General features: G+C 44.8%; 1 protein-coding gene across 2 annotated transcripts in view; it reads left to right on the forward strand.

Annotated features, from left to right (window-relative positions):
• Positions 1-14,365: 14,365 nt before the first annotated feature.
• Positions 14,366-27,467, forward strand: part of LOC138748470 (uncharacterized) — a 126,108-nt gene continuing 113,006 nt past the window's right edge. For both annotated transcript variants that reach the window (XM_069908737.1, XM_069908738.1), the window contains exon 1: positions 14,366-14,938. In XM_069908737.1, coding sequence (XP_069764838.1) covers positions 14,377-14,938 — 562 coding nt within the window. In that variant the 5' untranslated portion in view covers positions 14,366-14,376. The remainder of the gene's footprint in view (positions 14,939-27,467) is intronic.

Below are 27,467 nucleotides of genomic sequence, written 5' to 3' on the forward strand. Positions count from 1 at the left end.
AAAATTCGGGGCAATGCGAGGTGATGCGCGGTTATGTGTGGTGATGTGAGGTAACACCTCGAATATTTCCTCAGTAGAAACACATCGGGTAGTGGCCAAAGCGCGGTGATGCGAGGTGCTCTGTCGTCCACCTTTTGAGGTGTTCGATGCACGGTGATGCGAGGGACGATTTTTCAGTAGAAACACAGCGAGTAACGAATTTGCGGTGTACTGGAATTCTCGATTTTTCGCCCGCGCTTTTCAATTGATCATCGAATGTACGCACCGGCACAGTGCATTATCTTATTGCGTATATATACTGCACAAGCTACCTACTAGCTAGCTATACTGCATTCATATCGCCTCCTCTGTTCCTTTGTGTATCATTAAATTGGAGTAATTTCCCTGGACAAATATCAAGCTTGTCTGTCGTTATAATAACTTTTTCGTTTCCTCGTTGGAATATGTCGGACAGTATCAACTGGACATTTGATCTTCAGCGATTCTTGATCACAAAATGGGAGGAAATGATGGTGAAGGGCATTTTGGATGGGAAAACAAAACGACCTGATATGTGACCTTAAAATACGTGACTTCCTGGTCATCTCGCATCGCCCTGCATCACCCCACATCACCGCGTATTTATCGCTCAGTAGAAACAGTTTGGGTAGTCGTAAAAAACGCGGTGATGTGGGGGACAAAAATTCGCGGTGATGCGGGGGGATACGAGGTGTCCCAGTAGAAACACGCACAATGATGGCGGTGGGGAGGTGTTAGGATTGGTAGTGGCGGTGGGGAGGTGTCAGAACCAATGGTGGCGGTGGGGAGGTGTCAGGATTGGTGGCGGCGGTGGGGAGGTGTCAGGACCAATGGTGGCAGTGGGGAGGGGTCAGGATTGGTGGCGGTGGTGGGGAGGTGTCAGGATTGGTGGTGGCAGGGGGGGGTGTCAGGATTGGTGGCGGTGTTGGAGAGGTGTCAGGACCAATGGCGGTGGTGGGGAGGTGTCAGGATTGGTGGCGGCGGTGGGGAGGTGTAAGGACCAATGGTGGCAGTGGGGAGGGGTCAGGATTGGTGGCGGTGGTGGGGAGGTGTCAGGATTGGTGGTGGCGGGGGGGGTGTCAGGATTGGTGGCGGTGTTGGAGAGGTGTCAGGACCAATGGCGGTGGTGGGGAGGCATCAGGATTGGTGGTGGCAGTGGGGAGGTGTCAGGACCAATGGCAGCAGTGGGAAAATGTCAGGATTGCTGGCGGCGGTGGGGAGGTGTCAGGACCAATGGTGGCGGTGGGGAGGTGTCAGGACCAATGGCGGTGGTGGGAAGGTGTCAGGATTGGTGGCGGTGGTGGGAGGCATCAGGATTGGAGGAGGCAGTGGGAGGTGTCAGGACCAATGGTGGCGGTGGGGAGGTGTCAGGATTGGTGGCGGCAGTGGGGAGTTGTCAGGCCCAATGGCCATGGTGGGGAGGTTCAGGATTGATGGCAGTGGGGAGGTGTCAGGTCAATGGTGGCAGTGGGGAGGTTCAGGATTGGTGGCGATGGTGGGGAGGTGTCAGGATTGCTGATGGCGGTGGAGAGGTGTCAGGACCAAAGGCAGTAGTGGGGAGGTGTCAGAATTGGTGGTGGCAGTGGGGAGGTGTCCGGACCAATGGCGGCGGAGGGGAGGTGTCAGGATTGGTAGCGGCGTTGGAGAGGTGTCAGGACCAATGGTGGCAGTGGGGAGGTGTCAGGATTGTTGGCAGCAGTGGGGAGGTGTCAGGACTAATGGCGGCGGTGGGGAGGTGTCAGGATTTGTGGTGGTTGGGAGGTGTCAGGACCAATGGTGGCAGTGGGGACGTGTCAGGACCAATGGTGGCAGTGGGGACATGTCAGGACCAATGCCGGTGGTGGGGAGGTATCAGGACCAATGGCGGAGGTGGAGAGGTGTCAGGATTGGCAGCGGTGAGGAGGTGTCAGGACCAGTGGCAGTGGTGGGGAGGTTGGGACTGGCGGTGACTGTGGAAAGGTGGTCGGGACCGGTCCCGACTACATCCCCACCGTTTTTCCAGCGAGAATTTTAAGGTCACCTGTTTTTGTATTTGGTCTATAAGATGCCCCCCTTTTTTTGGTGCTTCCAGGTTCTTTTTATCTCCTGAAATATACAGTAATTTCTATTGTTATGCAAGAAACAGCTACCAATCTGTGCACATCAAACTCCTGCAAACACAGTAAGATAATTGGATTTGGAAACATAGGAAAAGGACGACCATGGGACTTTTTCAGTTCTCCAGATCTACACCACTACTCAATGTGACCATGACTGATCCGCTTCCATTCAAACATCATTCCCACCTTCTCCCCATATCCTGTGATATCTTTAGCATCAAGAAATCTACCTCCTTCCTGCATATATGTAATTATGTTCTCTCTGTGTAGTGAATTCCACAAGTTCATTATCCACTCATTTTTCGTCAAATCTTACAGCTGTCGAAACTCAGCAAGTGTTCAAATCCCATGCTGTCTGTAAGGATTTGGTATGTTCTCCCTGCATCTGCTTGGGTTTCCTCTGGGTGCTCCGGTTTCTGGGGATGTAGGTCAATTAGCTGTATTTGAGTGCCACGGTTGTATATAAATATTATGCAGCAAAGATAGATTACCAACGTTTCAGGCTTAAGCCCTTTATCAAGAAATAAGCAAAAAGGAGACAGGTACCTGAAAAAAATGGTGGGGGGAGGGATGGGGAAGGAGCAAAAGGCCATGGGTGGGAGGGCAAAGAGAAGAAAGCTAAGGTGATAGGGGGAGGAGATTGCTCTCTGAATTCAAGGTAATTGGACAGACGGAATCTAATCGGTGCATTGAGTCAGTACAGCATTCCTTTCAATTCAATTCTACTTCCCACTCTCCTGCACATTAATTTACAATTTATATTCATCTTATTCTCTTCCGAATTCCTTCAGTGACACTATTTTCAGCACCCTTACAAGACAAGAACTTCCAGTTATTAACCAGGATTTTTTCCTCTCATGTTACCCTGTAACTTTTTCCCAGTCACCTGCAAATTAAAACAGGTACTCCACATTTATCCATTTGAAACTTGGGATGATCACAGTATCTCTTTATCAAATATTCTTTGAACTAACTTTGATGAAAACAACCACAGCTTCCCCAGCTGAACCTTGAAGGTGAAATCCCTCATCCCAACAAAAAGAATAGTACTCACTTTGGGGCCTTCACATTCTAAATGTAATACTCCAGCTGTTCATTGAAGGTTCAACATTTTGAACAGTAACTCTCTAAAATTAGCGGCACTGCTGGAGATGTTGCTGCCTCTAATATGTATTCGACAGTGGAGACACACCCCTGCTCCAAAGAGTTCCAGTCTTAACGCCGGTGGCTCTGTACAAGCTCTAAGAGGCTTGCTAAAGGACCTAATGGTGTTTTATTTTAAAATCTTGCAACCACAGGGTCTGAGACTAAGATGGCGGTGCCTATGCTGGCAACAATCTCAAGGGGTTGCAGATTCTGGTAGCACCAGAAACGGGGAGAACATTTTCCCCCCCCCCCATGAGAAGATGACCCAACAGGATGGTGACCACGGCAGCAGACCAGCAAGGAGTTCAGCAGATGAAGGTCCCTAAAGAATGAAGATCACAGCAGTGGACCAACTCAGCAGCTGAGGGACTTGCACAGGTTGTGAGCAACTTGCAGTCGAAGGACCCACACAGGCTATGGGCTGCTAGAGACTGGCTGGAATTCGAGAGGGTGCTGATGGCTAGAAGAGCTCCCAAAGTGTCTTGGGTACTGAAGGCTTCCTCAGTGTGATGAAGCTTTGGATCTGGAGGTTGGATGGATCGAATAGGGGTCTGTGCAGTTCCAGAGGCTGCGAGAGCACTGGAGGCAAATCCACAGGCACTCATTGAATCTGAAGGGATTTTCCTTCTCTTTCCCTCCAACTATAAGGGACACTGGGCAACATTGATAGTGACTTTTTGTCTGCCTTTTGGCATGTGGAAGGCAATTTTATGTACTATTTCGTGTTCTATCCCATTACTTGATAATAAAGGAATCTTGAATCTATTAATGAAACCCTAGATCCTTGTTTACTAACTGCTTTCTCAACATGTCCTGTCAATTTCAAAGATTCACACACATATACATTCCTCTATTCCTGCACACCTTTTGGAACTCTGGGATGCAGTATATATGCATTCTGAATCCATTTCCTCTTGCAGTTTATTTCTATTCTTAAGTTTTGAATATTATGTAAATTTTCAAAAATGTTCGAGTCATTCATATATCTTAGAACCATAGAATGCTACAGCATAGAAAACAGGTGAATCGGCCCTTCTAGTCTGTGCCACCCACCACTCTGCTAGTTCCATTGACCTACTCCTATTTCATAATCCTCCAAACCTCTCCCATCCATGTATCTATCCAATCTATTCTTAAAACTTAAGATCGAGCCCACATGCACCACATCAGATGCCAGCTCATTCCACATTCCCTCCACTCTCTGAGTGAAAAACTTTCCCCCAATGTTCCCCTACACCTTTCCCCTTTCACCTTAAAACCATGACCTCTGACAGGTGACCTGCAATCTCCCTTTCATTCTATCATGTTTTCTACCTCCTTTGCAATGAGGGAGCTCTGTCTTTAGATCTTCCACTTTGCTAAAATCCTCAGAGAGCAGATGTGGTAGCAAAATGTATTCCTCAAATAATATCTCTTGAATGTTGAAGCAGTTATCTCATGATATACTATAATAACTATACTAATCAGGACTAAAAGGGAAAGTAAAAAAAAAAGACTCTGAGAAGATACAATAACTTAATGACCATTGAACTTTGCTTTTATTTTGTGGGACAGAATACCCTTGTAAATACCCTTGCATGGAAATTTATCAACTTTTTTTCCACTGGTTTTCACTCTTCTATCAATTTGGCTTCATTAGCCACTTTCAGGTGGAATCGCCTGGAGAATGTGGCTCTGGAGCAGGCTGTGGTGTCTGCAAAGGGACGTTCTGGTGACAGCACTGAAGGAGGTGTTCTGCCACCTGAAAGGTCTGAAATGGGGAGAGGGGGCGCAGAGCAAAAACCGGCTCCTGAGTCCGGGCAGGGGTAGCCATCAGACAGTTTTAAGCATCTGGAACATTGCATTAATTTTTACTTGATGTTGTGGTTTGGAAGAAAGCTTTTACACTCCCATTTTTAAATGCTGAAAATTTGCTAGCCTTTAAATTTGTAGATTCCCTTCTATCCATGATCACTATTGTTGTAAGTCTGAACTGCATTAGTACAGTGACCTTATATGATACATCAATGTTCCTACAATCTATGCTCCCATTTCAAGTATGCTCCTTCACAGCGACTAACGCCACACCATGTGCAACGATATTAGTCCTGAGAGTTACAGCCACGGACTGCTCTGTTTGGTTCACCACTGCTTTCATATCTCCCCGCTGCCTGACAGCCCCCCAGCGCGGGACTGCAGGGCTGGGGCAGCCAGCGGGGGACCACAGGGCTGAGCATCATGGCCTGGAAATCCACAGAGAACCACTTCTCTGTGTATTATCAGTATTCAAGCAATTTTCTGTCTATCCCAGAGTGGTTAAGTTCTCTTTATAACTACAGTAGTTCTCCAACTCTGACAAGAGGCTCAAAAGTACCTCTGCAGCCTCTCCAGTGCTAACTGCATTCTTCTTGCAATGTTACCAGATCAGTATACAGTCCTCTTGTAATGGGCTGACAAATGTTTTATAAATGACTTCCATACCCTTGAATTATATTCACCAGCAAAAAGCAATCGTCCAATGTAATTGTTAGACTCTTCTATGTTGCTGTTTGGAGAAATAGTTATCAATATGAAACATCTGTAGCTGTAGCTACCAACTCTGAAACACCCTACAGTACGCTGATGGGTTCAGTTGAACTGATTTATTTGAAATTCACACGTGCCCTTTAAGGGCAGTGTGAGCTCCGCCCTGAGTGGGCAGTGATGTCATCACGTGCTTGTACCTGAGCCACGAGGCACTGAAATACCCCCGACGCCGCCATCTTTCTGAGGCTGCCCCGCCGGCAAGGCGATACAAATGGGGGTCGGTTCACCACGAGAGATGTGCGCCGCCACACAACCCCCCCCCCCCCCCCCCCCCCCAGAACTGGCTTACATGTTTTGCCGTTTGGGTGGCCGACCCCGTCGTTTAGGTTGGGCCATTAGCACTGGCTGGCTAAGGTCCAAATGTGCCGCCTTGAGTCTATCGACAGTAAGCAGCTCTTCCCTGCCCCCAGTGTCCAAGGTGAATGTCTTGCCTGAGCGTTTCAGGACTTTATAGGGGCCCTCGTAAAGACGTTGCAGGGGTGCGGGTTGTGGGCCTCGCCGGCCAAAAACAAAGTCTGTTGTAACCAGCTCCTTGAGGGTGCAAGTCAGGCGGCTGCCGTGGTGGGTCGGTGGCAGGGGTGCAAGTGAGGCGAGCTTGTCCCGCAAGTCTGCTCAGAGAGTCTGGTTCTTGGACACGGACCCCGTGCTTGGGCTGAAGAACCTCCCGGGCTGCGACAATGGCGTGCCTTAGACCAGCTCTGTGGACGATACCTGCAGGTCTTCCTTTGGGGCTGTTCTGATGCCGAGCAGGACCCAGGGCAATTCATCCATCCAGTTGGGGCCAGTGTGGTGTGCTATGAGAGTCGACTTGAGGTGCTCCACGAGTCTGTTGGCCTGGGGATGATAAGCGGTAGTACGGTAAAGCTTAATCCCCAGGACATTTGCCAGCTGCAACCCGAGAGCAGATGTGAACTGGGGACCCCTGTCGTTTGTCATGTGCGCTGGGACGCCAAACCTAGCGATCCAGTGGGTGAGCAGAGTTCTGGCGCAGGACTCAGAAGTGTCTTTTAGCAGGATGGCTTCCGGCCACTTCGTCGTGCAGTTGACCACTGTCAATAAGTAGTGGGCATCCCTGGATACCAGTAGGGGGCCCATGATATCAATATGAATGTGGCCAAACCTCTTGGCCGGGGGGGTAAAATTGCTGCTCTGGAGCTTTAACATGATACTGAACCTTAGAGGTTTGGCACTGTGTGCAGTTACTCGCCATCTGGGCCACTTGCTTCTTGAGGTCGTGTCACATGAAACGTTTCACCACCATGCACACCGAGGCCTTGATAGAGGGGTGAGCCAAGTCGTGGACCATCCTGAAGGCCTGCGGCCTCCATTGCAGACATTGCAAAGTAGCGTGTCAGGGCTGGCTTTAGATCCTCAAGGCAGAGGCCTGTGATGGCAGTATGGAAGGCCTGTGTTTCCTTGACCCCTCTCTGCACCTGCACTCGTTGGGTGTAGTCCAGGCTGGGGGACAAGTTGTGGATCGTGGGCCCCAAGAGCGCGTCGGCAATGACATTATCCTTACCCGCCCGGTGTCGGATGTTGGTAGTGAATTCCGAGATGTAGAACAGATTTTGCTGCTGGTGCGCTGCCAGGGGTCTTTGACCATGGTGAAGGCTTGGGTGAGCGGCATGTGGTTGGTGAACACCATGAGCGGCCTGCCCTCCAGGAAGTACTGTAAGTGCCTGATGGAAAGGTACAGGGCCAGGAGCTCCCTGTCGAAAGCGCTGTATTCAAGTTCCGGAGGGCAGAGGTGCTTGCTGAAGAACGCAAGTGGGCGCCACTGGCTGTTTACCGATTGCTCTAGGATGCCCCCGATGCCCATGGCTGAAGCGTACACCGAGAGTGCAGTGTGGGCATCGGGCCGCGGGTGGCACTCACCAGGGCATCTTTAGTCACGGTGAAGGCTGTTTCGGCCTCTTCCGTTCACTCTCGGGTCTTATTTTTGGCGGCAATTAATGTGAACAATGGTCGCACGTGGCGAGCTGCCCCTGGAATGAAACGGTGAATTCTTATAGACCCTTGAGGGTGTTGAGTTTCGGGAATTGCCGTATGGCCTGACCTTTTCGGGAGATGGTGTAGCTCAGGAACTGCAAGGACTCCTTGCCAAACTGGCATTTGGCCACGATGACAGTGAGGCCGAATTCTGCCAGGAGGACAAATAGTACGTGGAGATGGACTTTGTGTTCATTGTGGTTCCGAATGCGATGAGGATATCATCGAGATAAATAAACACAAAATTCAGATCTCTGCCTATTGCATCCATTAACCGTTGGAAAGTCTGAGCTACGTTTTTAAGACCAAAGGGCATACGCAGAAACTCAAATAGGCCGAAGGGGGTGATGATGGCAGTTTTGCCAATATCGTTGGGGTTGACCAGAATTTGATGGTAACCCCATATCAGATCAACTATCAAGAAAATTTTAGCGCCGTGCAAGTTGGCCGTAAAGTCTTGTATGTGCGAGACAGGGTATCTGCCCGGCATGGTCGCGTCATTCAAATGGCGGTAGTCTCTGCATGGGCACCAACCCCCGGAAGCCTTCAGGACCATGTGGAGGGGAGATGCCCAAGGACTATCCGAACTGCGGACGATCCTCGGGTCTTGTAGTCGGGAGAATTCCTCCTTTGCCAGTTATAGCTTCTCAGGGGGAAGCCGCTTGGCTTTGGCGTGGAGTGGGGGGCCCTGGGTCGAGATATGGTGGTGGATGCCGTGTTGGGGCATGGCAGAGGTGAACTGAGACCACAGGATGGTAGGGAATTTGTTAAGTATATGGATATATTTGTCTTTGATGGTAGTTATCCATGGGTCGCACATGCATGTCAAATCGAGGCGGACAGTTTGAAAAGTTTGGGAGTGCACTAAAAGTTTGCCTTTTATGTCGACCAACAAGCTGTGCGCCTGGAGGAAGTCGGCTCCCAGAAGCGCCGTGCCCAACATGGCCAGCACGGATTTTCATTGAAATTTGTCTTTGCCAAGCTGAATCTGGACGCTGCACGCACCGAAGGTCTTGATCATGGATCCATTGGCCGCTCGTAGTGTGACAGCGAATTTAGAGGTGGTTTGGGAGGAATTGTTAGAGCAGCTTGCACAACCATACACATTTTAAAACACAGAATATTTGCAGGACTTTTGCAGAATGCGTTTTGCAGGAGGCAACAACTATCAACAGCAGCTTGCCTGGAAGAGCATGTGATCTTTGCAGGCAGGGGAGAACAGTTTTGGTCTCAGAGAAGGAGGGTGGAAAACAGAGAGGAGAGACACAGAAATTAGTTCCTAAAGGACAAGTGGGCAAACTTTGGAAAGCTGCTTGGTCAACGGAGAAGACTGGCAGTCTGAAAGAAAGAGGATCATCTGGAGAACCCTAAAGGGGAAAGTTTCATCAGCAAGACTGATTGAGAAAGAATCAGTTGTGGATGTCCTGGAAAAGGAATCTCTCTCTGAAAACCAGAAAGAACCCTCCTGACTGGTAACTATTTGCTTTTTAAGCACCAAAGACTGGTGAACTTTGTTAATGCTAACTTCTGTGCACAGTACTAGAATTGCCTGGAACCAATGAGATTGGACTGTGAACCAAAGAACTTTTTTCATCTTACATATACATTACATACTTAGTATAAGAGGGGGGATTAAGTAGTTAGGTAGGATAGTAATAAGTTAAGAGTTTAATTCTGTGTTCTTGTTCAAATATAATTAAAAAATACTTTTGTTTAAGTAATCCTGTGTTGTGGTGCCTATCTATTGCTGCTGGTTTTTGGGGTCCTCAGGACTCCATAACAGTAACGTGGGGCCTCATGCTAGGGTGCGGGTCTCGAGGGCAGTCGGGGGAAAGCACACTAAGCTCGGCTCCGGTGTCCACTAGGAAACATCAGCCGCTGGTCTTGTCGGTTAAGTGCAGGAGGTTGTTAGTGTGGCCAGCCATCAATGGCGGCTGGCCGGGTGGTTTCCCTGAAATGAACATGGCTGCCCGCAAATGAGTCCACCAGCATTGATGGTAGAAGCACCAGGTGGTGTGGGGCACTTCTGGTTTGTGCTTGAGGGGCGTCTGCGGTCGGGTGGGTCCAGGGCAGGTGACCTGATTGAGCATGGCCTCATTTTCTCATTTCATCCGCCAGAGCACGTCCATGCGGGCTGCGACTCTCTGTGGATCTGAGAAGTTCTCGTCTGCCAGCAGGAGTTGGATGTCTTCAGGCATCAGGAAGGCTTGCTCAAACATCAAGCAGGGTTTATGGCCTTCTACCAGTGTGAGCATCTCGTCCATGAGGGAGGATGGGGTTCTGTTGCCCAGGCCATCCAGATGCAGGAACCTGGTGGTGTGCTGCCGACAGGAGAGGCCAAAGGTTTTGATGGCGAAGTATTTACCTTCCTCCAGTGGGTCGTGGATCAGGTCATCCACTCGAGCAACAGTTTCTTGGTTGAGGGCACTCACGATGTGGTAAAACATTGTGGCATCTGAAGTGATTTGTCTGAGGTGAAACTGGGCCTCTGCCTGCCCAAAACAAGTGCATGGGCGATGTGTCCAGAAGGGGGTGGGGGGAGTTTCACTGCGATGACCACTACTGAATCCATGTCGGGAGGCCAGAAAAACATCTGGACTCGCTGGGGTCACCAATGTAGCAGTCGCTACCAACTCTGAAATACATCACAGGATGCTGAGAGGTTTCATTTGAACAGATTTATTTGAACTTTGCGCGTGCCCTTTAAGGGTAGCGTGAGCTCCTCCCCGCATGGGTGGTGATGTCATCACGTTGCCCAGGGCGTGCACTGTGGCCTGAGCCATGAGGCATTGAGATACCCCCAAATGGCGCCATCTTCCCGCAGCTGCCTCGCCGACACAGTGATACAAGCGGGGGCTGGTTCGCCACGAGAGATGTGCGCCACCACACATCTTTAATTAAAGCTTGATAACAACAACGTACTGTCATTTCACATTCAGTTCTTGAAAGTAAGCTGTTGACCCTGTTAACTTTGAAGAAAAAATTACAAACCAGTAACTGTTTATAAACATAAAATATACAATCAATAGACTAGTCCAATAAACTGTCGTAAATACATTAAACTATAAATTAAGTAAATCTGTTGATCTTGTTTTTTTTCCATGAGTTCCATACCATCCACAATGGATCTCCAGATTGTCCTCATACACATTGGGACTCGCATCCCATTCTGCATAAGTGTTTTGAAAGAATTATCTTTAGAACTGAGGAGAATGCAGAGGCTCAAAGGTAATTCAGAGAAGTGAGTAGGTTTTCAGGGACACCCATATTCTTCTGAAAATTTGAACAGCCTTACAACATAGAACACTACAGCACAGAACAGGTTCTTCAGCCCATGATGTTGTGCCAACTTATATATACCTACTAAAAAAACAAAACCCTCCCTATCTCAGAACCTCTATTTTTCTTTCTGCCTGTCTAAGAGTCCCCTAAATGCTGCTATTGTTCCAGCTTCTACCATTACCGCTGGCAATGCCATCCAGGCACCCACATCGACCTTCTAAGTTTTTCATATTAACCTGTGCAGCAATCATGATGGATCTATGTATTTGGGCCCCAAGGTCCCTCTGTTCTGCCATGTTGTTAAGTACTCTACCATTAATCATGTACTCTGATTTCAAGTTTGACCTTCCAAAATGCATCACCTCACACTGATCCGGATTGAACTCCATTTACCACTTTTATGCCCAAATCTGCATCGTGTCTTTATCCTGTTGTAACTGACAACAACCTTAAACACTATCCATAAAACCTCCAACCTTCATATCATCCACAAATTTACTGACTCATCCTTCTAAATTTATAAAAAATCACAAAGAGCGGTGGTCCCACTCCCAGAACAGATCCCTATGGTATTCCACTAGTCACTGATTTCCAGGCAAAATTCTTTCCATCCACTACTACTCTCTGCTTTTTATAGGCAAGCCAATTCTGAATCCACACAGCTAACATTCCATGGATCCCATGCCTTATGACTTTCTGAACGGGTCTCGCATGAGGAACTTTATCAAATGCCTTACTAGAATACATATACCGTTACCATCTACCACCATACTTTCATCAATTTATTTTATTACCTTCTCAAAATCTCAATTGGCTTGTGAGGCATGTCTTTCCCCTCACAAAGTCATGCTGACAATCCCTGAGAAGACTGTACTTCTTTAAATGCTCATAAATCCTGTCCTTCAGAATCCTCTCCAATTGATAGATGCAAGACTCACTTCTGTAGTTCCTAGGATTTTCCCTATTACTTCAAAGGAACCACATTTGCCATTCTTCAATCACCCATCACCTCCCCTGTGGCCAAGGAGGATGTAAATATCATTGCCAATGCCCCAGCATCTCTCGTCTCCCTTCCCATATCAACCTGGTCTGGTCTCAGGGACCTATCAATCTTAATGTTACAAGAAGATCCAACACTTCTCTTTTAATCTACACTTTGTCCAGCACATAAGATTGTTCTATTCTGACCTCATCTTGACCAAGATTCTTTTCTCTCATGAAAACTGAAGCAAAGTTTTCATTTTGGACCTCCCCAACATCCAGGCACCTTTATCCCTAAGCGGCCCTGCCTTCTGTTTTTCACACATGCATAGAACACCTTAGGGTTTTCCTTAATCCTACTTGCCAAGGCTTTCTCATGCCCCTTCTCGCTCTCCTTTCTAAAATTTCTTCCTGTCTACTATAATTCTCATGAGCCCCTCCTGGTTTTTGCTTTCTAAATATACTTCCTTCCTCTCCTGCTTTGATAAGCATGGTCCCCTTTTTCTACCATCTTTTCCCTGTCTCAGTGGGACAAACCTATCCAGAACCCCGTGCAAGTGGTCTGCAAACAACCTCCACATTACTTCTGGGCTTTCTCCCAAGAACATCTGTTCCCAATTTATTCTTCCTAGTTTCTGCCTAACCCAAATGTAATTAAACCTTTCTCAATTAAACACCTTCCCATTTTGCCTGCTTTTATCCTTGTCCTTAGTCGTGGTGAAGCTTAGGGGGTTGTGGTCACCATCACCAAAATACCACCCCACTGAGAGGTCTGTTCAGTGCCCAGAACTAGATCTAGTATGGCCTCTCCTCTATTCCACATACTGTGTCAGGATTCCTTCTTGGACACACCTGACAAATTCTACCCCATTTATCCCTTTTGCAGTAAGGGGGTGCCAGTTAATATTTGGAAAGTTGAAGTCTCCCATAACAATAATACTGTTATTTCTGCATCATTCCAAAATATGCCTACTTATTTGTTCCTCACTGTCCCAAGGGCTATTTGGGTGCCTATAGACGAATTACAGTTCAGTGATTACTCCCTTCCTATTTCTGATTCCCTCCACAGCATCCTCCCTTTCTGCAGCTGTGATACTATCCCTGACCAGCTCTTATCTCCCATCCTCTCCCTCTTAAAACTTCTAAAATCCATCCTGTCCTTCCTACAGCCAAGTCCAATACTTGCAAATGAAATACACCTGCTAGTTTAAACTCCTCTGCACTGAAGAATTCCACAGGTTCACCACCCTAAGTTTAAGAAATTTCTTACATGCAATTAATTTTGTACCCTAAGCAAAGAAGGAACAGAGACACAACTTAATTTGTGTGACAACATGACTGTCATGAACTGAGAGAATGGTATCCACAGTCTAGACTGGAGTCCTCCCGCTCAGGGCATTGAGGGGCTCACTGGAGAAGTCCCTCAAACAACATAGGAGGGAGTTACAACAAGGGGCTACAGTGGTGATAATGGTGCTAAATAGAGAATGAATGCAAGCAACAATGTGCAGTGACAGAAATGTAAGGATATGACACAAAGGAGTTTAAAGACTGAACTTTTTTGTTGTAATATGGTGGTTTATTTTTGATTTTTTAAAAATAAAGAATGAAAGAAAATCTCTTTGAAATGTCTGCATTACTTACAGGGGTTGATGGGCTGCAGGCAGGGAACGTCTTTCCCCTGGTTGGAGTGGGTCTAAATCAACACATCACAATATCAAGATGTATTATACTTTAAGGTGTTTTGAGATTCACTGAAGCGATTCGAAAACTTCTACAGGTGTACAGTGGAGAGCATTCTGGCTGGTTGCATCACTATCTGGTACGGAGGCGCTATCACTCAAGACAAGAAAACACTCCAATGGGTTGTTAGCTCGGCATGCGACATTGAGAGCACCAGTCTTCACTCCATAGAGGTGGTGTCTTTAAAAAAAAAAGCAGCCTCTATCCTCAAAGACGCCCACCACTCTGCTACCATCTGGGGAAGACCAGCAATCAATGGCACATGGACAGCTTCTTCCCCACTGCCATCAGATTCCTGAATGAACTTTTTCCCCTGAAGAAGGGCTCAGGCTCGAAATAGATCGTTGTCCAATGAGCTGAAAAGACTGGTTAGCTGGGCTCCTCCAGCATTTCGGTGTGCTTTAAGGTTTCGCTCAGGGACCCACAGACACTGAGTGCACTATTGTCAATTAATTTTGTAAATGGTTTGCACCGTGATGCAGCGAATTTTGTGCCTTGTTCATGAATAAATCCCGATTATTTCCTGTTTGTCAACATCAACAAACTGGTTTCAATGCCCCTCACTGTTCGGGGCCGGTCATTCCCTGGAGTTGGCAGCCGGCCACGGATTGGGTGCGGATCAGTTTGCAGCTCGTCGTCGCCGCCGCCGCCTTTTCCCGTGCGTGAGAGTGCGGATCTCGCCGTGCTTCCGCACTCCCCCTGCGGCCGCCCCGCCGCGCCGAGCCGAGCCCCTGCGCACGGCAGCGCCCTCATTGTTCCGGCGCAGCGGCTCGCCCGCGGCCTTCGCGTCGGACGCCAGGGGGAAGCCCCGCTCAACGCGCGGCGGACGCGTCAGTCGAGGCGGCCTTTGGTCTGGCCCGCGGAAATCGCTCGGAGGTCGCCGGGTGCGGGAGAGCGAAGGCCGTTCGGAGCAGCGCCTTGTGTCGACGCCTCCCGCACCGTCGGCGAAGCCAGGGCTCGCGCCCGGCACCGCACCAGGGACTCTGGGAGCGAAACGGGCAGGGGCCTGCGCGAGCCCGGTAACCTGGGAGACCGGCGCGTGGCTGCGGGGTCGTCAAGGAGGGCCCTTGTTGGCGGCGGCAGCAGCGGCCATCGGCCATTCCACCACCGAACAGGTAAAAGGTTCCGGGCTGGAGGTGGCATTTCGGAGGGCGGCGGCGGGTGCCTGGTCTCGGCCTTACTCCGCGGTGCCAGGAAGGGTTGGTCATGGGAGGCTGTTCACTGGTCAGGGAAGCCCGTCCTGGCGCCGACGGCAGAAAGGCCCGTGGGAACAGGCAGCCTCTGCTCACATCCTGGAGGAACGGGGGCTGGAGATCCTCCTTCCCACCTCCACCCCCCTTCAAACTGATCAGTAGAACCGCCCCCACCATGGCCGCGGCCTCTCCTCTCACTTCCCGTGCGGTTTCAGAGGAGAGACCATCGCGGTTGTTCGGTCAAAATCCTCGAGAAACGGACTCGTTCTGTGTATTTGTCAATGTGTTTATTTGATTACTTCAGTTGGTTCCCAGATGTCTCCAGAGAAAAGCACTTGTGGAAATTAAGTGCACAATAATTCCCTTTAAAACGTTCTATTCCACTCATTACGCCCGTTATTTCCTTCCAATGCTTTTTTACATTTTTTCTTTGAAAGCCTTATGTCTCTTCTACTCCTGCAGCCAGTGAATTTCGCACAGTCAGTTTGTTCCTTTAAAAAATAAAACGATCCTTGTATCTTTTGTCCATTGCATTTGTAAATCCAGACATTTGCAGTTCCAAATTTTCTGCCTTTAGACTATAAAGCCACAGGGATCTTGCACATCATTATGAAATTTCTTTGCAGCTTTCTTTGTTCCAGTTTCTCCAATCCACCTTGGAGCTGAAAATTCCTCTGGAACAATTCGAATAAACCTTTCTGAACCTGCTCTCAGATTTTAATATTTCTGCATTATGAGGACCAGAATGGAACATAGCAGTTCAGTTGCAACCTAGTGTTCTGAATTCCTCTGGCATTCCATATGTTTTACGAACTACTCTCCTTATTTTGACTTCAAAGCTGTTGGGCCTCAAAAGCAAATATTCACAAGATAAAGGAACAGAAGTAGGCCATTTTGCCATCAAGTCTGCTCTGCAACTCCACTCTGAGCTAAACTGTTCTCACATTGAGTTTCAAGTTCTGGCTTTATCCCCATATCCCTTGATACCCTGACCAATTAGATACCTTAAACTCCCCCAATGATCAGGTCTTCACAGCTGTATGGCAACAAATTCCACAAATCCACGACCCTGTGGCTAAAGAAATTTCTCCTCATCTCTAATTCTAAGACTGCCCTCTTGTCCTGGATTCACCCACCAAGGGAACACACATCTACTCTGTCCAATCCTTTCAGCATTCAAATGTTTCTGCGAGATCCCCTCTCATTCTTCTGTACTCCAATGACTAAATGTTCCACGTATATTAGCCTTTTCATTCCAAGAATTATCCCGGTAAATCTTCTCTGTACTCAAATGAGATCTCACCATTACCCTGTTGAGCCTCATCAACACCTTATACACTATTTCTCTTGAAATGAATGTCAAAATAGCATTTGTTTTCTTTATTGTCGATCCAAACTGGTGGGCAATTTTAAGGTTATCCTGCATGAGAACCCCCCCCCCAAGTCCCTTTGCACTTTTGAATTTTCTCCCCATCTAAATAATATCTGCCTGTATATTTCCTCTTCCAAAATGTACAACATTGTATCTCATCTGCTGTTTCTTTGCTCACTCCCTTAAGCTGTCCAAGTCTTCCTGCAACATTTTGGTTTCTTCAACACTCCTATTCTACCACCTATCTTGGCGTCATCTGAAAACTTGGCCACAAAACCATCCAATCTATAATCTAAATGATCAATATACATTGTGAAAAGAAATGACCCCAACACCGACCCCTGCAGAACATCACTAGTAACCGGCAACCAACCAGAACAGGATCCCTTTATTCCCACCCTTTGCTTCCTGTCTATCAGCCAATGTTCCATCCAATCTAATATCTGTCCTGTAATTCCATGAGCTCTCATCTTATTGAGCAGCCTCTTATGAGATAGCTTATTGAAAGGCTTTTGAAAATTCAAATGCATAACATCCACAGCCTCTTTGAGATTACCTCAAAAAATTCAATGGGTTGGTCAGGCAGAATCTTCCCAGCATGAATCCATGTTGATTTGGACCTATCATGCCATGCACCTCAAGGTATTTCATAACCTCATCCTTGAGGATCGACTCCAATAACTTTCCAACTACCAACGTTGGACTAATAGACCTATAATTTTTCTGCCTTCCTCCTTTCTTAAACAGTGGAACTACATTTGCAACCTTCCAATCGTCCAGATCCATCCCAGAGTCTATTAATTTCTGGAAAATCATTTCCAATCCCTCCACAATCTCCAAAGTCAAAACCTGTGGTGCCCGGGAGACTTAACTATCTTTAGTCCATTCAGTTTACTAAGCACTATCTCTCTTGACTGTACTTAATTCTATTCCCTGTGTCCTCTGACTATCAGTGAAGACTGACACAAAATACTCATTTAGTTTCACTGCCATATCTTTGTTACCCATTATAATTTCTCCAGCATCATTTGCAATTGGTCCTCTATCTACCTGTGTCTCTCTTTTACTCTTCATATATTTAAAAAACTTAGTATCCTTTTGTATGTTATTTGTCAGCTTCCTTTCATAATTCATCTTTTCTGAATGACTGTCTGTGTTTTTAAAAGTTTCCCAATCCTCTGTTTTTCCACTCATTTTTGCTTCCTTGCCTACCCTCTCTTTTGCTCTTATTTTAGCCGTCACTTCTCTGGATAGCCACATTTGTGCCATTTTTCCATTCATAATTTTCTTATTTCTTGGAATATATCTATCCTGCATTTTTTTTCTTGTAGAAATATCCTCCAATTCTGCTCTGCCATCCCTCCATTGAGCTGACTTTTCCAGTCAACTTGGGCCAGTTCCTCTCTCATCCCACTATAATTTCCTTTGTTCCAAGAAATGTTAACACACCTAATACCAGCTTTTCCTTTTCATATTTGAAACTAAACTCAATCATATTATGATCACTACTTCCTAAGGGCTCCATTACCTTTTAATTCCCAAATATCCGATTCATTACACATCACCCAATCCAAAACCACTGATCCCCTGGTGGGTTTATCGACAAACTATTCCAAAAAAGCCATCCTGTCGGCATTCTACAATCTCACTTTCTTGAGATCCAGAATCTTCCCAACTTTCCCAATCCCCTTTAATGTCAAAATCCACCATAATTATTTTGACATTTTCCTTCTGACATGCTTTTTCTATTTCCATATGTTATTTTCTGGCTGCTCTTTGGAGGCCTGTATATAACTACCAATAGGGTCCTTTTACCTATGCCATTTCTTAACTCAACTCATAAGGATTCGACCACTTTTGGTCCTATGTCTCTTCTTTCTAGTGATTTAATATCATTGCTTCCCATCATGGCCATGCCACCTCCTCAACCTACCTGCCTATCTTTCCTCTACACTGTGTACCCTTGGACATTCAGTTCCCATTCACATCCATCATTAAACCATGTCTCAGTGATGGCCACAATGTCATATCTTTTAATCTGTATCTGTGCAACAAGACCATCTACTTTAGTGCTAATGCTTTGTGCATTTAAGTACCTGTACAGTAAAATTGCACAAATTGCTGTTTGTTCCAAGTTACGTGTTTTATTCAAAAGTTAATGAGTTTGAACTTGGATTCCATTTCAAAATATTAATCAAAGATGGTATACTGTCTATTGTGTTCAATAACTTCATCACCCTGGTATTGACTTTGCAATCATTTGTTTTAAAACTGCTAAAGAATAATGAACCGAGTTGAACTAATTCAATTCCTTTGTCCAATGTTTGTTTGGGTCTTAAATTTCAACCCAGTCTATTCAAGTTGCTAGGGCATATATGTGGAAATATTGCCAGAACAAAAAATTGAATGCAGTGTTTGCTATCACAAAGAGTTACTATATCATCACATAAGAGTCTTGGCCTGATGTTGAGTTATTTCCATATGGTCTTTTTGAAATAATCTGAAAAAACAATTCATATCCCTGAATTTTTTAAACAAAAGTATTGCCAGTTTCATTTTAGGATGAAAGACCACTTGAATTATGGAACAAGCATGTCAAACTGAGGAGAGGAAATGGGGGTATGAGGGGTAAAAATGTGGAAATAATATAGTAACACTGGTTAATCAAGTCCGTTTTTTAAAAAAAACTTGGATTTATTTGTGGGGGGATAGAATTGGAAATAATTGTAGAATTCCATAAGAACAATAAACTGCTGTTGAAGAAAACTGCATAGTTTTTGTGTCCATCTTATAAAAAGGACATAGAAGCTGTGCAGAGGCAAAAAGGTATCAAGGATGAATATCAGAATTGAGATGATAAACTGACCCAAGAAAGATTAAACATACTGTGGTTGTTTAAAGATTTCTATAGAGAAGAGCTGAACCATGACGATGACATCTTTAGACTTCCTTGTATCAGACACTGTGATTGTTGTACAAAGCACAAATGTGCTGGGGAAGCTCAGCAGATAACGCAGCATGTCGAGGAAAGTCAAGGATAATAGATGTTTCGGGCCTGAGTCCTTTGTCAAGGTATGAGTAAAAAGCAGGCAGATGCCTGAATAAAATGGTGAGGAGGGAGGAAGGGGCAGGGGAGGAATACAGGCAAACAGGCAAGAGGTCATAGATGGAGATTAGTGTAGCGAGCAAATATGGTTAGCGTAGCAATTGGCACAAAGCTGTTTTAATGCCAGTGATTGGGTTCGAACCCCGCGTAGTCTGAAAGAGTTTGCATGTTCTTTCCGTGTCTGTGTGGGTTTCCTCCCACCGTTCAAACTGCACCGGGGGTTGTAGACCAATTAGGTGTAATTGGGCGACTTGGGCTCTTAAGCTGAAATGGCCTGTTTCTGTGCTCTGTGTCTAAATTTTAAATTTAAGTGGGCATTTCTTGTGCAACTCTTTCCAAATTATATAACGTGAGTCAAGCTGATCAGTGGCATGAGAACTGCATGGGAAACGATATACTTATCCTCACATTTCCAGGCTCATAAAAATAAATTGATTTACTGCAGCTGAAAAATTATGTTGATAATGGTCTATGCTCTTGTTATGTTAATTGATTTATTTATTTTTTAATTGGTTTATTTAAAACAAAAGAGCAACTGCAGTGGGACATACTTGTGCATCAGAATAACACGTGAACTTTCAGTGTCTGAAATCACTTCAGATATGACGCCACACATTTGATTTGAATGACTAAAATTGATGAAGAATATTTTCGATCAACAGTGGTCTGGAGTGCACTGAGATAGTTTGGAAAAAAAAAGTTGTAACAAGCTGCAGACGGTGTACCAATGAGTTCAGAAGTTCCTTTCTTGTGCACTGCATGAGTAAGGGGAGCACTGGGTGTGAAATGATTCATGGGCTAATCATTGAATCCAGACGATTTCATAATTAGTGTTGTGTGTTGGTGCTGGATCTTGTATCAAGGTTAGTGAATTCAACCTTGCATCTGATCCCTCTACATGGGCTCGCTCATTCATTTGAAAGGTGTCACCTTGCTTAAAGAAAAATTAGTTAGCGATATTATACTTGTGGATAAATGATTTTAACTATGTATTTTGGTTATAAAATTAATTTTAATTGCAAATCAATTTTAATAATTCTTCTGGATTGAAAAATGTCTTGAGGCAAGGTCATAGCAAAGTTGGGACTTTCCTCTTTGGAGCAAAGGATGAGAAAAGACTTAATAGAAATCTTAAAGATTCTGAGAGGCATAGCCAGTGCCTTTTTCCCAGGGCAGGAATAGCAAACACCAGAGGACGTGCAGAAAGTGAAGAGAGGGAAGTATAGGGGAGACATGAGGAGTAAATTTTTTATGCAGAGATGGTGGGTGTCTGGAATACCTTGCCAGGGATAGTGATAGAGGTTGAAACATTTAGGGACAGGTACATGGGTGGAAGGCAAATAGAGGGTTATAGGATTGGGAGGGTTTTGTACATTTTTAAGGAAATATAAGGGTTGGTAGAACATCGAGGCCTGAAGGGCCTAGGCTGTGCTGTAATTTTCTGTGTTTTATGAAAGACTGGGGTAATATTAGTTTTTTGCATCCAAAATCTATTAAAGATTGCCAGGACAATTCCTGAGCCTGGTGATATTTTTGCTGGAAGTCTGAGAAACTGATTCTTTAGTTGGCAGCAGCAAAGATTCACTGTGGCTATCCAAGCACCAAATTTAATTGAGAAGGTTGCTTTGTTGGTACCCAGGAAATGTATAGCGGTTGCGTGTAAGTCTGATTCTCAACTCAGTATTACACGATGAAGTACGGAAATGCAGTTACATTCCCTGGAGAAGATTACATAATTTGCAGAAGTATGACACGTTCATTGAAGTGTGACAGCTGGATCTGAGGCACATAGATGAGCAGGTATGATCTATACCCTCCTCCATCCTCCCCCACCCCGAGTAACAAGCTATCCTGCCAAGTAAAGGAGAGAGTCAATTGGGGTTGTGGCACAGACAACGTGCGTTTTTTATTTTTATTGCTTATCTTTTACCCTTTATGGTTTATTTAACACCCAGGGCTCTTGAACTTCGAGGAAGGTCGTGGATCCTGCTAGGCTGTTTTCTTATGTAATTGTGTGTTTGAATAAGTTGAGGGAAGAGAGAGGGAGGGAACGAGGGGAGGGAAAAAGTACAGGACTCTAAATTATAATTACATGACAAAAAATGTTTTGTATTGTTGCATGAGTCTTTGAAAATAAAATAGTCAAAACAAATTCATTGTGGCTGCAGGGCAAATGGTACAGTTTTTAATTTTTTAAATTTAAATGTCTGGGGGAAAACCCAGGGAAATTTTAGACATATAGCAAGGTTACAGGCCATTTCGGCCCATGAACCTGTGCCGCCTAATTACACCCAATTGACCTGAATGGTGGGAAGAAACTGGAGCCCTCGGGGAAAACCCATGCAGATATGGGGAGAACATACAAACTCCTTACTGACAGCATAGGGTTCGAACCCCATTCTTAATTGCTGCTGCTGTAACAGCATTGCACTGATGACTACGCTAACTGTGCCACATTTTGCATATAAACTCCATATTGCGACCCTTGTGGGTTAACAGGATCGCCTGAAAATAAGGATTTTATCTTCATGAATACAAGAAATTCTGGAGATATTTGAATGGCCAGACAGCATCAGTAGAAAGATGCAGAGTGAATAGACAAAAGATTGACCTGAAACCTTTTATTGTTTCATTTCCCATGGATGCTGCCTGACCTGAAAATTCCTAGCATCTTTAATTTCAGATTTCAGCATCTGCAATTTTATTTGATGCTAACTGGTTTTGAGTTCCATTGCAGAAATCTGGCAAGGCAATGTGTGAGCTAAGACCAGAAAGAATCCCACCAATAAGTCCATGTTGGAGTTTTAATTACAACTTTGATGGTTCAGTGATATCTTCCAGAGTTGGAAACTTGGTCTGTTATGTGTGCAATTGTGTAGGGAAAAAAAATGCGAGAGACAATCATCACTTTCTTTAGTAAATTGCTGTGACATGTGCATCCTGAGAATGTTATTATTTAAACAAGTGCAGCTACTTTTATTTCTGAAAGAAAATAAATTTATGACAGTGCCTGTTGGAATTTTGATAATTGATCTGCCAGTTGAAGTTCCAAGTCCTGTTAGTGGTCCATGAATCAGATTTGATTTTGTAAGTGAGCAATGTCAACTATCCTTTTTTCTAGCAATTTAAAAAAAATTGTAGTTAGTGGAGCTTGTTGTTTTAGCTTGAATTTCCTGTAGTCAACCATTTTGGTTAATCCCCACTTGGATGTCTCTGTCTTTGGCCTCATCCGTTGTCAGGGTAAGGCCAAATGTAAATTTGAGGAACAGTGCATCATATTCTTCTAGGACAGCCTCAATCTTAACATTGATTCTTGTTATTTTAAGTCACTTCCCACCCCATTCTGGTACCATCGTTTCCATCTCTTTACCTACTCCTGTGTTTTTCTCTTTCCACCTTTCTCCAACTTTTCTTTCTTCCCCTACCCTTCTGAGTGATCTCTCTACCTCAGACCTGCTGTCTTGGATTCTTTCCAGACCCAAACATTCACCATTTCTTGATACTGTCTGACTTGATGATCCTTCAGTAATTCTGTTTGCTCGAAATTACAGCATACGCACTCTTTTCTTTGCTCTGGCAGATTTTTTATTTTTAGTTTTGAAAGAGATTGGTAACCTTTTCACCTGGATTGTGGTGAATATTTGGAAAATGTTTCAGAGGAAGTGGTGGAGGCAGATACAATTACAACGTTTATAACCTTTTGGATAAATACTTGGATGGCAGAGATGTGCCTAATGTAGGCAAATGGGATTAGTGATCGGAGGCATCACAGTTGATGGGGACAAAATGGATGTGTTTCTTACCTCGTATGGATATTCATGTTGTGCAACTTGTGCTGGGATATCTGCCAGGTTAGACTGAATCAGACCATTAAATTTTCGTTGTCTCTGCTCCATCCTCAACATCCATTGGAGCGCTTTCATCCCTAACGTCAAAGTACTCGAGATGGCAGAGGTCGACAGCATCGAGTCCACGCTGCTGAAGATCCAGCTGCGCTGGGTGGGTCACAGAATGGAGGACCATCGCCTTCCCAAGATCGTGTTATATGGCGAGCTCTCCACTGGCCACCGTGACAGAGGTGCACCAAAGAAGAGGTACAAGGACTGCCTAAAGAAATCTCTTGGAGCCTGCCACATTGACCACCGCCAGTGGGCTGATATCGCCTCAAACCGTGCATCTTGGCGCCTCACAGTTTGGCGGGCAGCAACCTCCTTTGAAGAAGACCGCAGAGCCCACCTCACTGACAAAAGGCAAAGGAGGAAAAACCCAACACCCAACCCCAACCAACCAATTTTCCCCTGCAGCCGCTGCAACCGTGTCTGCCTGTCCCGCATCGGATTTGTCAGCCACAAACGAGCCTGCAGCTGACGTGGACTTTTACCCCCTCCATAAATCTTCGTCCGCGAAGCCAAGCCAAAGAAAGAAAGAAGAAAACATCCAGGTTTCATTACCGATGGGAGAAAATTAAAGTTTTTTTATTAAGTTTTGTAGCGGCCCACTAACCAGGACACGACCCGGTACACAAGATGACTAGCGACTGCGCAGACCCCGTTGGGGGGGTGGGAGGCAATGACCTTCGTCCCAGGTGACAACCTGCACGGCGGGAAACAACTAGCAATGGCAAGAATGCCGACCAATCTGAGGCCAGTGCTGTTGTGACATCACTCCTGTCATCAGCAGTGGGGAGAGAATATAAGCAGAACTGCCAGTACAATAAACCAGACTTCGACTTCTTTGGTGTGTATCATTCTTTCCACACTTTGAGAAGGTGATCCCAGCAAGTCCAACCACCAATTGGACCCGAAGATGACGGGCCAGGCAGCTCTTCATGGGATTTCATTGAAGCTACCAACGTTATGGGTGTAGCAGCCGCAAGTGTAGTTCGAACAGGCCAAGAGCCAGTTCCACCTTCAACAGATCACCACCGACGATACACGTTACTACTATGTGGTGTGCTTGCTTGACCAGAACACTGCAGCAAGGGTCGTCGATTTCCTGCGACAGCCTCTGGAGCAAGGCAAATATGATGCCCTCAAAGAGCTATTAACCCGCACATTTGGACTCTTACAGTGCAGGCATGCCGCTTGATTGTTGGATATAGATGGATTGGGGGACAAGGCCACATCTGCCCTTGTGAGTGAGATGCTCACTCTTGCTGAGGGACACAGGCCTTGCTTGGTCTTTGAGCAGATTTTCCTGGAGCAGCTACCTGAGGATATCACAAGATAAAGGAACAGAAGTAGGTCACTTGGCCCATCGAGTCTGTTTCACGATTCTACCCTATGCTGAAGTATACTCTCACCTAGTTCCAGTTGCTAGCCTTTTCCTCATATCCCCTGATGCCCGCACCAATTAGATACTTATCAATCTCCTGCTTAAACTCTCCAGGTGATCGGGGCTCCACCGCTGTATGCAGCAACGAGTTTCACAAATGCACGACCCTCTGACTAAAGAAGTTTTTTTCTCATCTCTGTTTTAAATAGATAACTTCTAATTTTAAGACTGTGCCCTTTTGCCCTTGATTCACCCATCAAGGGGAACATCTACATCCACTCTGTCAAAACCTTTCAAAATTCAAAATGTTTCTGAGATCCCCTCTCCAATGAATATAATCCAAGAGCTGCCAAACGTTCCTCATATGTTAGCCCTTGTATTCCAGGAATCATCCTGGTAAATCTCCTCTGCACACTCTCTCCAACACCTTTGCAGTGCCAGCGATCGGGACCAGGATTTGAATCCCATGCTGTCTCAAAGATGTTTGTATGTTCTCCAAATGTCTGTGTAGGTTTTCCCTGCAGGCTCAAGTTTCTTCCCACCATTTGAAATGTACTGGGGGTATTGGTTAATTGGGTGTAAATTGGTCGGCACAGACTCATGATTTGAAATGGCCAGTTAACATTGCTGTATGTCTAAATTTAAATTTAATGTTGAATTACGAGTAGAGAGTTGATACATTCTACCTGGCTATACATGAAAGTAAAATCCTTTTGGTATGACTTGGCAGAAATTTTGACAAAAATTATAGAAGTGGGATTTTCCACTAGAAAATTGAGCAATCTTATGATTATTGGCACAAAACTGTCAAAATATCAAATACAGTTCTTGAAGATTGCACTAGTGGTAGTCAGGAAATGTATAGTTGTTACATGGAAGTCTGACTTCCTCCTACTCATTACTTGCTGGAATATGGAAATACAAAGTTGTGCCACCCCCCCCCCCCCAGAAAAGAAAGAAAAATGACGTGTTTGTTAAAATATGGTGACCTTATTTGAATCATACTGGCTTAAGGATATAATTAACTTCCTCAAAAAGATTTAAATAATAGAGTTAGGTTTAATAGCATTGAATTTCTGAAGATCAAGCTATGGACAAATTAATGAAGGCAGTTCAACACTCCTTTTTTGGGCATTTGTTTTTTTTTAATGTTAGCAGTTGGGGAATAGCGTATAGGTTTGGGCAATCTCTATTTATGTGATGTATGTAATAATGATCTATATGAGTCTTGGAAAAATTAAAATATTCAATAGATAGTTGATTGCCATTAATATCTTCAGTTATGCTTCAGAAACCATTAATAGTTGTTGTAGACAAACATACTTCTAAATGTACATAATTTGTTGTGTCCACCCCTTGTCTTAAATAACAATTAGTTTGTGATGTCTGTTCACTGTTATGCACTTTGCATGTGTGTTGTACACTTTAACCCAAAGGGGGATGTCAGTGTTTCTTTATCATTAGGAATTGCATTAAGTAAAATGGAAGAAGTACGTGTAGACTATTTTCAGTTCTATTTCAAAATATGATTGAGTAAATGAACACTTCGTGATTTATAGCAGATCTAAATGCGTTAATGTGGAATGTTTCTTGGATGACAGAACAGAATTATCGTTACAAGTAATTTTAAGCCAATGATTTTCTTTTTGGTGCCTTCTGTAATTCAGCTGCCAAGCATCAAGTACATTTTGCCTCCTATTGAAAATCTGTACTTTCCAATTGTTAAAGAACTGTTGGATAGTTATGATATAAACTTAATCAAACATATGAGCAAATTAATCATGTTTCTCTGGAATGTGCAAATACCCTGTTCCAGTATACCCCATTTTATGAATATTCGCTCTTTACGAAAATTCACTTTTATGAAAATAGCCTTGTATAGTAGTGAATGGGTCTTCACTTTATGTCATTTCGCTTTTGAATGGTTTAATAGGAACACTCTAGTTTCATAAAGCAGAATATACCTGTAATAGTATTGAGATTTGTTGGCAGATCTGGAAGCATTTGTGAAAGAAGTGGGTAACATTTCAGGGCAATGACCTTCTTTCAAATCATTTTGAGAAAAGATCACTGACCCAAAGCAATAACTTATTTCTTTCTTGACTGTTGTTGCCTGGCATTAATCTTTTTTTTTGCAGTATGCTTCATTCCACACTTTTTCATGTATTTTCATGCATATATTTTTCCCTCTTCCAGTATTGCTTGCACTAAAATACAATTAAGATTAGAGGCTGCAATTATCTTGGGATAATTCTCATTGATATGGCACTTTTTTACCAATCCTTCATCAGCTATCTACCCATTTATTTATGTTGTCTCTTTTTACCTTTCTATTGCTTGGCTTATTAAATATATTGACTTTTTGCCTCTTGAGGGAGACTCCACTGTGCAGCTGACATTCTTGGAGCTTATCATACTGATTTGCCTGGGTCTGGGTTAATCATTTGTCAGTAATGTTTGGTGTTTAGAGAAACAAGAACTGCAGCATCTTAAGCAGAGAAATGATGCAGCTGGAGGAACTCGATGGGTAAAACGGCACCCATAGAAAGAATGTTCACTGTCCATTTCTCTCCAAGGATACGCACAACCTGCTGAGACCCTCCAGCTTCTCGATCTTGATATTTGGCAAGTTTTATTTAACAATTGCTATATCTATAGAGCAGATAAAATGGTAATGTGTTTAATTGAGTAGGACCTAA

This window comes from Narcine bancroftii, chromosome 13 (assembly GCF_036971445.1).
Source record: "Narcine bancroftii isolate sNarBan1 chromosome 13, sNarBan1.hap1, whole genome shotgun sequence".
In the NCBI taxonomy this organism is placed as follows: Eukaryota; Metazoa; Chordata; class Chondrichthyes; order Torpediniformes; family Narcinidae; genus Narcine; species Narcine bancroftii.